We start from the raw sequence: 10,731 nt of genomic DNA, 5'->3' as shown, positions 1-10,731 counted from the left end.
TGGCGCGATCTCGGCTCACCGCAACCTCCACCTCCCGGGTTCAAGCAATTCTCTTGCCTCAGCCTCCTGAGTATCTGGGACTACAGGCACGCGCCACCATGCCCAGCTAATTTTTTGTAGTTTTAGTAGAGACGGGGTTTCACCATGTTGACCAGGATGCTCTTGATCTCTTGACCTCGTGATCCACCCGCCTCGGCCTCCCAAAGTGCTGGGATTACAGGCTTGAGCCACCGCACCCGGCCAACAACGAAAGGTCTTAAGAAAAAAATCTTGTTTTTATCACTGGTAATTCTTGGCAATTCCTTAAAAATATGGTTATTTTTACAGCATGGGAGATTAACTTTATTTACAGTTCGAAAGCAATAATACATAAAGAGAAACTCTGGGTCAGGTGTGGTGGCTCACACCTGTAATCCCACCACTTGCCACTTTGGTTGGGAGGCCGAGGTGGGAGGATTTCCTAAGGCCAGGAGTTCAAGACCAGCCTGATCAACATTAGTAAGACCCCGTCTCTACAAAAATTTAGGGGGAAAAAGAAAAGCTGCTGGCTATGCTCCATGGCTCATGCCTGTAATCCCAGCACTTTGGGAGGCTGAGATGGGTGGATCACCTGAGGTCAGGAGTTTGGGACCAGCCTGGCCAACTTGGTGGAACCCCCTTTCTACTAAAAATACAAAGTCTCAGTGCCAGCTACTCAGGAGGCTGAGGCAGGAGAATCACTTGAACCTGGGAGGTAGAGGTTACAGTGAGCTGAGATGATGCCACTGTACTCCAGCCTGGGTGACAGAGCTAGGCTCCGTCTCAAAAACAAAACAAAAGGCCTGGCGCAGTGGCTCATGCCTATAATCACAGAACTTTGGGAGGCCAAGGCAGGCAGATCGCCTGAGGTCAAGGGGTCGAGGCCAGCCTGGCCAACATGGTGAAACCTTGTCTCTATTAAAAATACAAAAATGAGCTGAGCATGGTAGCAGGCGCCTGTAGCCCCAGCTACTCAGGAGGCTGAAGCAGGAGAATCGCTTGAACCTGGGAGGCAGAGGTTACAGTGAGCTGGGATTGTGCCACTGCACTCCAGCATGGGCAACAGAGCGAGACTCTATCTCAAAAAAAAAAAAGTTAGCTATGCATGGTGGTACATGCCTATAGTCCCCCCTAATTGAGTGACTAAGGTTGGAGGACTATGTGAGCCCAGGATTTTGAGGCTGCTGCAGTAAGCTATGATGGCGCCACCACACTCCAGCCTGGGTAATAAAGTGAGAGCCCGTCTCAAAAAAATGAAAAAAAGATTCTGGACCTTTTTTCCTACCTGTAAGGAAGAGATTGAATTAGGTGTTATTCTGTTTTTGTTTGTTTGTTTTGTTGTTTGAGACAGGGTCTTGCTCTGTTGTCCAGGCTGGAATGCAGTAGCATGATATGATCTCAGCTAACTGCAGCTTTGATCTCCTGGGCTCAAGCGATCCTCCTGCCTCAGCCTTCTGAGTAGCTGGGACTACAGGCGTGCCCCACCATGCCTGGCCGCTTTTTTTTTTTTTATTTTTTTTTTTTTTTTTTTCCCATAAAGGTGACGTCTTACTATACTGCCCAGGCTAAAATTTCTTTTCATACTAAGATTCTTTAATTTTTTTGAAAATCACATTTCTTTTGGTTTCTGGATTTCTAAATTGCAGATGACAGCAATCAAATGAAACTGAAAAATCAGTCTAGCAATATACAAAGTCATTTTCCATAGCAGAAGTATATGCCAGGTCTGTCTAGGTTTCACAGGTTCATGCAGCTATCAAAGTGAGGAGCTCTCGTCTCTTAAAATCATGGTTTGTGCGTTATCAGTAGATTAATCTCTGAGATGTTTATTCCTATTTGATAGAGGAAATAGATCACACTGTCCCTGAATGGCAGAGCAGGTGGGTCCAAGCTTGGAACAGTGCCCTCATTTTACATTTGTGTTCTAGGTCTTCCACAGGCTACTTAATGTTTTTAGCATTTTTCAAATTCTTCTCCTCTTTTGGTGGATTTATCCCATCCTTTTCTCCACTTTGTGTTCTTCTGTATCACACTTCTTTCACCTAGGAATACCCTGTCCATTCTACCTCCACATTTACCTCCTACTGTATAAGTCCTATCTGAGACTCTGCTAAATGTGCTTTCTCAATGAGTTCTTTCGATTCTCTACCAGAAATGACCACTCTCTCCGTAACTACCTCAGACATCACTTCAATAATGGGTCTTTTATGGTGCTTACCTTCAATTTTATTTTATATTTTTGGCATTTCTCAATGTTATTTCTCTCAGAAGCCTTTATGCTATTGAGCAGATGTGACTCATGTTTGTGTCCCTGTAGAGCCTGTCACAGTAGCTTGTATGAAGTGAGGTTCAATAAATGATTCTGAAGTTAATTTCACAGACGAAGAAATAGAGGTCCAGAGAAAAGAAGTGACTTGGCTAAAGGCACACAGATAGTTAGTGACTCCATTTGGATTAGAAGGCTTTGCTGTAATGCTTTGATGTTCTAAAGAATAAATGCTTAGGATAGGGAAAATCTGTTCCTGTCCCAATAAATGAAGATTTCTGCCAACCAAAACATGCACAAGACAGCATAAAGAACGTTAGTGGCATCATATGTACTAAAAACAAGTTGATCTTCAGCTTGTGGCTGTAGGAATGAGGAATCACCCGTTGGATTTGCCAGTGCAGTTCACAGCTAGTGCTTGCGCTCTCAACCTAACACGCCAGGGCCTGGCCAAGGGGATGCCTGTTCGCCTGTTGTCAGAGGTCACCTGTCTACTTTTCAAGGCTCTGAAAAATTTCCCTCATTACCAGCAGGTAATTTGAATTGAATATTTGTTTGTGCTTTTTTTATTGTTGTTGATACAGAGTCTCAGATCTGTCGCCCAGGCCAGAGTGCAATGGCACAATTTTTGTGTGTGGTTTTTTTTTAGATGGTCTTGCTCTGTCTCCCAGGCTGGAGTGCAGTGGTGTGATCTAGGCTCACTGAAACCTCTGCCTCCCGGGTTCAAGTGATTATCTTGCCTCAGCCTCCTGAGTAGCTGGGATTACAGGCGTGCACCACCACGCCTGGCTAATTTTTGTATTTTTAGTAGAGACGGGGTTTCACCATGTTGGTCAGTGAACTCCTGACCTTGTGATCCACCTGCCTCGGCCTCCCGAAGTGCTGAGATTACAGGCATGAGCCACCACACCTGGCCAACAATTTGTGTTTTTTAACTTTAGGATAAATATGGAAAAATATATATTATTTAGTTATGTTTTTTCATCCTATTGGAGAAAGAGAATAGATAAAACAGTTTGTGTTTCTTTTTTTTTTTGAGACAGAGTTTCGCATTTGCTACCCAGGCTGGAGTGCAATGGCATGATCTCGGCTCACCGCAACCTCCGCCTCCTGGGTTCAGGCAATTCTCCTGCCTCAACCTCCTGAGTAGCTGGGATTACAGGCACACGCCACCATGCCCAGCTAATTTTTTGTATTTTTAGTAGAGACGGGGTTTCACCATGTTGACCAGGATGGTCTTGATCTCTTGACCTCGTGATCCACCCGCCTCGGCCTCCCAAAGTGCTGGGATTACAGGCTTGAGCCACCGCGCCCGACCGAGTTTGTGTTTCTTGTAGAAAAAATAGGAAATACGGATAAGCAGTGAGGTTAAAGTTTTTTTTTTTTTAATTTTTTGAGGTGGATTTTCACTCTTGTTGCCCAGGCTGGAATGCAGTGGTAGGATCTTGGCTCACTGCAACCTTCACCTCCTGGGTTCAAGCGATTCTCCTCAGCCTCCCAAGTAGCTGGGACTACAGGCACCCACCACCACATCTGGCTAATTCTTTGTATTTTTAGTAGAGACAGGATTTCATCATGTTGGTCAGTCTGGTCTCGAACTCCAGACATCAGGTGATCCACCTACCTCAGCCTCCCAAGTGCTGGGATTACAGATGTGAGCCACTGCTCTTGGCTTGAGGTTAACATTTAAAAAAAATCTCTCATAAACCCATTGCCCAGAAACATCTATTAACACTTCTGTGTTTAGACCTTTACCTCACCCCACACATGAAAATTAAGCTGAATTGAATCATACGTCTAAATATAAAATCAAGGCTGGGCTTAGTGGCTCATTCCCATAATTCTAGCACTTTGGGAGACCAAGGGGGCAGGCTCACTGAGGATAGGAGTTCATGATTAGCCGGGGCAACATAGTGAGACCCAGTCTCTACTAAAAATATAAAAACTGGCTGAGCATGGTGGCAAACATCTCTGTATTCCTTGCTACTCGGGAGGCCAAAGTAGGAGGATTCCTTAAGTCCAAGAGTTGGAGACTGCAGTGAGCTTTGATCTGAGCCACTACACTCCAGCCTGGGCAAGTGTTTTGGTCCAGCCAAAGCAAGACCCTGGCTAAAAGAAACAAGTGAAAAACAAAAAAAGAAACAAACACAATGAAGCTTTAACAAAACATAAGAGAAAATATTTTTCACCTTGGGGTAAGTAAAGATATCCTAGAATACAAAAAGCACACATTATAAAAGAAAAATATGAAAGTTCATCAAAATTAAAAGCTGTACACACACACGCGCACACACACACACACACACACACACACTCCCCACCCCCCCCCACCCCCCCCTTATATTTTTGAGACGGAATCTCACTCTGTTCCCCGGGCTGGATTGCAGTGGCACGATCTCGGCTCACTGCAACTTCTGCCTCCTGGGTTCAAGCGATTCTCCTGCCTTAGCCTCCTGAGTAGCTGGGATTGCTGGCGTGCGCCACCACGCCTGACTAATTTTTGTGTTTTTTTGTAGAGGTGGGGTTTCACCAAGTTGGTCAGGCTGGTCTTGAACTCCTGACCTTGCGATCTGATCCACCCACCTTGGCCTCCCAAAATGCTGGGATTACAGGTGTGAGCCACTGTGCCTGGCCTCCAACACATATTTTTAAAATGAAAAGGTAGATGATGGAGTGGGAAACACGTTCATTTTATATATATGAAAATGGACTTCATTCAGAGTATATAAATAACTCATTAATACAGTGCAAATAAACCAATTATAAAAAATGGTCAAAAGATTTGAACAATTTGGTAGTTTCTTTACAAGTTAAATATACACTTTATAAACTGCCTAGCCATTCCACTCTTAGGTATTTACTGAAGGTAAATGAAAGCATGTATCCATATAAAGTTATTTTTGTTCATGATAACCTTTATTTATTGCCAAAAACTTGACACATCCCAAATGTCCAACAACAGGTAAACAGATACGTTATGATAAATCTATGTAGGGAAATACTATTTGGCACACAAATAGATGATGAATTACCAATACCAGCAATGTAGATGCAACTCAGAAAAATGTTACATACTGAGCAAAACAGGCCAACACAAAAGAGCAGAGCTGCCTGATTCCATTTGGATAAGATCTTAAAAAAGACTAATCTATAATGACTGGAATTTTCCGAGGATGGGGTTTACAGGGTGGAGATTGACCGGAAGAGGGGACAGTGGAACTCTGTGGTGAGAGTAGTAGTACATTTGACCGTAGCAGTGGTTACACAGGGATACACATTTGTAGAATCTAATTCAAATGGGTGCTTTGAAAGGGGAGTTGATCTTTTAAAAACACAGTTAGGAAGGTGGTTTTCCTCATTTATTTCTACCTTATTCTGAAAGTTGGAAAATCCTACTAAGTTTTCATTCCTGCTTGGCAGTCATCAGTTATAGCATTAAATGAAAATTGTGGATAGGGACAGGTACACAGTGGGCCCTCAATAAGAAAATCTCACTGATAATAACTTCTAAATCTTTGTTTAGAATGGAGTGTTACATTTGTTTAAAATTATTTTCTTTATTCTCTAAAAGTTACAGAAGAATTGTCTTCTCTCCTTAACCAATTCCAGGATTCTTGTGGATGTTCCATTTGACAGGCAAGTGTAAGATCTGGTCATTTGATTGGGGTGTTGGCCTTTGGTTATTAAATGCAGGTGACTGATTAAGGCTAGGATGAGGTGTTTGGAGAGAAGGTTCTGTTGAGCTTCTTCCACAGAGAAGTGATCAGAAGTACCCTACTTGAAAATGTCTCCTAAAGTGATTCCAGTACAAGGTAGTGGGTAAGAATAGGCTACAAGGGTCAAACATACTTGGACTCAAGATCTAGCCCTTCCATTATCTTTGCTTATAAGTTTCCTCATTTGTAAAATGGTGACTCTTACCAGCTTTAGATATGATGTCTATAACGTACTTAACACAATTCCTAGCCTAGTACAGGCTATTCTAAAGAATATTGGTCATTCGTTCATTTTGTAACATTATTATTTTATTAGTAATTTACTTTTTAATTGATTATTTAGGAAATCATCATCATCATTCTAGCCATTCCAGAAGGATTTTCCTTGAGGCCTTTTTTTTTTTTTTTTGAGACAGAGTTTCGCTCTTGTTACCCAGGCTGGAGTGCAATGGCACGATCTCGGCTCACCGCAACTTCCGCCTCCCGGGTTCAGGCAATTCTCCTGCCTCAGCCTCCTGAGTAGCTGGGATTACAGGCACGCGCCACCATGCCCAGCTAATTTTTTGTAGTTTTAGTAGAGACGGGGTTTCACCATGTTGACCAGGATGGTCTCGATCTCTTGACCTCGTGATCCACCCGCCTCGGCCTCCCACAGTGCTGGGATTACAGGCTTGAGCCACCGCGCCCGGCATCCTTGAGGCCTTTGTAGTCTCTCAGATTCACGAGTTTTAAGACATTTATTTATTTAGAGATGGAGTCTCGCTCTGTTGCCCAGGCTGGAGTGCAGTGGCACAATGGGCTCACTGTCACCTCCCCCTCCCGGGTTCAAGTGATTCCCCTGCCTCAGCCTCCTGAGTAGCTGTGACTATAGGTATGTGCCACCATGCCCAGCTAATTTTTTTTTGTGTGTGTTTTAGTAGAGACGGAGTTTTACTCTGTTGGCCAGGGTGGTCTCGATCTCCTGACCTGGTGATCTGGCTGCCTCGGCCTACCAAAATGCTGGGATTATAGGTGTGAGCCACACGCCTAGCTCTTTAAAATATTTATAATAGTTGATATAAAAGAGCAGAGAAATGAGGCACAGGCTAACAAGAGCAAAGGCTCTGATTTGTGAGTACAAAGTTTAAGCTCAGTCACTTTATAACTGAGTGATGTTAGCTGCAGCATCATCTACTACTCACATTACAAGCTGCTCTGTCGGAACTCCCTTTCTTTATCAGACCCATCATAGTAGAAACTGAATGATACATACATTTTTCTTAGATTTGCTCATCTATTATGTGAATTCTGTGTATTTTTTCATGTTCTTATTTGCATACTCTCTCTTGCCTGGTCATCTCTCTGCCAAATGCTCTTGGTTTTCATAGCTGAGGCTTTAAAAGTCCAAGATTATTTTTGTTACGGGATTAGTTGGGGAATGCCGAATGATTTCTTCTCCCCCATCTGACGTTTTACAAACTTTATATATAATTGTGAAAAAAATAAATACTGCTTTTCAGGTTTGATGCTGCCAAGTTTGTTATGAGATGGCTCTGTAAGCATGAAAACCCCAAGATGCAAACAATGGCAGTGAGTGTCACTTCTATTCTAGCTCTGCAGGTATGTAATTTCTTAAAGGCAAGATTTCTGTCTCTAGTTTTTATACAGCTTCAATAGTTCACTTGAGCCTTTCTGTTTGCTTATAGCTTTCACCTCAGCAAACGGCACAGCTTGAAGAGCTTTTCATGGCAGTTAAGGTAGGCATAACCTTTTTTAAAGTCAGATTTATGATCATAGTTTAAAAAAATCAAATCTTTGAAAAGGCCTATTAAAGTGAGAAATCTTTAAGACTTGCTCCCCAGAAGAAATTTTCTGATTTTGTAGCTATTTCTTTTGGTATAGAACCTCTACATTTCTAAATAAAATGCTTATACTGTAGTTTCTTGACCGAGCAGCTTTAGGTGTTTTCTGTTGATTTTGCTGCTTTAGTAAATAAGAACTTATTTCTTCTACAAATCTTTTTACAAATTACTCCCTTCTCCAGTCCCCAACAAATTTATATCACAATTTAAAATAAATCATTAATTGGTATTTGTTATGATTATGTTAATATTGTTCACAAAAAATTATATAATTGTTTTATTCTATACTTATTTTTATTTTATATATGAATTTTTTTTTTTTTTTTGGTCTTGTTGTCCAGGCTGGAGTGCAATCGCATGATCTCGGCTCACCGCAACCTCTACCTCCTGGGTTCAAGCGATTGTCCTGCCTCGGCCTCCCAAATGGCTGAGATTACAGGCATGTGCCACCATGCCTGGCTAATTTTGTCTTTTTAGTAGAGATAGGGTTTTTCTATGTTAGTCAGGCTGGTCTGGAACTCCTGACTTCAGGTGATCTACCCACCTCAGCCTCCCAAAGTGCTGGGATTACAGGTGTGAGCCACTCAACCTATTACATGAATTTTTGTCATTAATGTCTCAGCATTTTTCTACCTTTTTTTTTTTTTTTTTTCTTTCTGAGATGGGATCTGTCTTTGTTGCCCAGGCTGGAGTGCAGTGGCATGATCACGGCTCACTGCAGCCTTGCCCTCCTGGACACAAGTGATCTTCCAACCTCAGCTTCCCAAGTAGTTGGGGATACAGGTGCATGCCACCAATGACCGGCTAATATGTATACATATATGTGTATTTCTTTTAGTTATTTGTAGAGACAACATCTTGCTGTGTTACCCAGGCTGGTCTTAAATTCCTGAGCTCAGGTGGTCCTCCTCCCTTGGCCTCCACCACAACTGGCCTTTTTTTTTTTTTTTCTTTTTCCAAGAGTCATTTATATTTTTTGTAAACTGTCTATTCATGGTCTTCATAAGTTTCTTTTGGGTTATTGGCTTTTTTCTATTTTATAGGATTTTAAAAAATACATTAAGGAAATGTGCCTTTGACTATGATATTGGGTGCATGCATTTTCCCCCTTTCTGCTGTTTATTTTTAGTTCATTTATGGTATGTTTTATGATGCAATAATTTTTTATTTTCATGTAGTTGAATTCATCCTCTTCTTTTATTATGCATCTGGGATTGATGGCACACTTGCAAAGTATTTCCCTCCATCATGAAGTATTTTTAAAAATTTCTCGTTTAAGAGACTTAAATCTCATCCTGTCCTGAAGCTGGTGCGTAGTGGCAGGTGGCGTGATTGTGGTTCATTGCAGCTTCATCCTTCTGGGCTCTAGCAATTCTCTTGAGGAACTGTGTTTGTAGCCCCCACACCCAGCCTCCTCATGGTTTTAATCCTGTGATTTCTATTCTTTTTTTTTTTTTTTGGAGACGGAGTTTCACTCTTGTTACCCAGGCTGGAGTGCAATGGCGCGATCTCGGCTCACCGCAACCTCCGCCTCCTGGGTTCAGGCAATTCTCCTGCCTCAGCCTCCTGAGTAGCTGGGATTACAGGCACACGCCACCATGCCCAGCTAATTTTTGTATTTCTGGTAGAGACGGGGTTTCACCGTGTTGACCAGGATGGTCTCGATCTCTTGACCTCGTGATCCACCCGCCTCGGCCTCCCAAAGTGCTGGGATTACAAGCGTGAGCCGCTGCGCCCGGCTGATTTCTATTCTTTCTCGTTTTTTTAAAACGTGAATATTTGGACTTTTTTTGAGATGTTGAGTTCTTAGGTTTTCTTCTCTGCGTGTTTCTATTTGCCTTTGTATTCTTTATTCAATTATTTTTCTTTTCTTCATCATTATATAATGCTACCTTTATCATATTAAATACCCCTGTATATACCTATTTTTGGACTTTATTCTGTTCCATTAATTTGCATGTCTGTCTATCCACTAACTTTATCAATACTTGAATATTTAAGATCTATCCTCAGATTTCTCTTAGTTATCCTTTTCTATTTGTTTTTTCTGAGGAAGACACCAGAATTGGCTGGCCTGTTTCTGAGGAAAAATACCATTTTTTTTTGAAGTATATTACAGATTGATGTAGAAAAATTGACATCCTGTGATTTCCCCTATCTTGGAACAGAGTGTTTATTCAAGTCTTTCATGTCCTCCAGAAGTATGTTCAGGTGTTCATCATGTTGATATTATATGCTTCTTATATTTATTCCAGGGGTTTTACCTTTTGCATTGCTATTACAGGTGGAATCTTATGAGTATTTAATATCCAGTATTAGGTTTATTTTGTCTTGTTAACTTGTATGTCTGCTTACAATAGGGATAAAATCAAGGATAAAAAACCAAGAGCGATTTTGGATGTGTTCATTATTTAGATGCTTGAGATGTGAAGAAGGCAATTTGGCCTGACCCCTGGATCTCCCTCAGATCCCCTCTGCTCAGATAGAGCCAGGCGGGGTTGGGGCTGAGCCCCACAGCAGCTCCCTTCCCTCCTCTTCCCTTCCCTTTTTTGTATAATCTAATAAATAAATGGTCGCGCTTCTGTTCCTTTTTTTTTTTTTTTTTTTTAAAGGCAGTTTGGGGCCGGGCGCGGTGGCTCAAGCCTGTAATCCCAGCACTTTGGGAGGCCGAGGCGGGTGGATCACGAGGTCAAGAGATCGAGACCATCCTGGTCAACATGGTGAAACCCCGTCTCTACTAAAAATACAAAAAATTAGCTGGGCATGGTGGCGCGTGCCTGTAATCCCAGCTACTGAGGAGGTTGAGGCAGGAGAATTGCCTGAACCCAGGAGGCGGAGGTTGTGGTGAGCCGAGATCGCGCCATTGCACTCCAGCCTGGGTAACAAGAGT

The 10,731-nt window shown here is 42.2% G+C and overlaps 1 protein-coding gene across 2 annotated transcripts in view; it reads left to right on the top strand.

Moving 5' to 3' along the window:
- ZYG11A (zyg-11 family member A, cell cycle regulator) overlaps positions 1-10,731 on the top strand; it is a 41,621-nt gene that overhangs the window by 16,779 nt on the left and 14,111 nt on the right. For both annotated transcript variants that reach the window (XM_032296989.1, XM_032296990.1), the window contains exons 4-7: positions 2,641-2,817; positions 5,856-5,920; positions 7,500-7,599; positions 7,686-7,736. In XM_032296989.1, coding sequence (XP_032152880.1) covers positions 2,641-2,817; positions 5,856-5,920; positions 7,500-7,599; positions 7,686-7,736 — 393 coding nt within the window. The remainder of the gene's footprint in view (positions 1-2,640; positions 2,818-5,855; positions 5,921-7,499; positions 7,600-7,685; positions 7,737-10,731) is intronic.

The sequence above is a fragment of the Sapajus apella genome, unplaced genomic scaffold, assembly GCF_009761245.1.
Source record: "Sapajus apella isolate SASKATOON/1434 unplaced genomic scaffold, GSC_monkey_1.0 scaffold36, whole genome shotgun sequence".
In the NCBI taxonomy this organism is placed as follows: Eukaryota; Metazoa; Chordata; class Mammalia; order Primates; family Cebidae; genus Sapajus; species Sapajus apella.
This window is presented reverse-complemented; position numbering and strand designations above follow the sequence as displayed.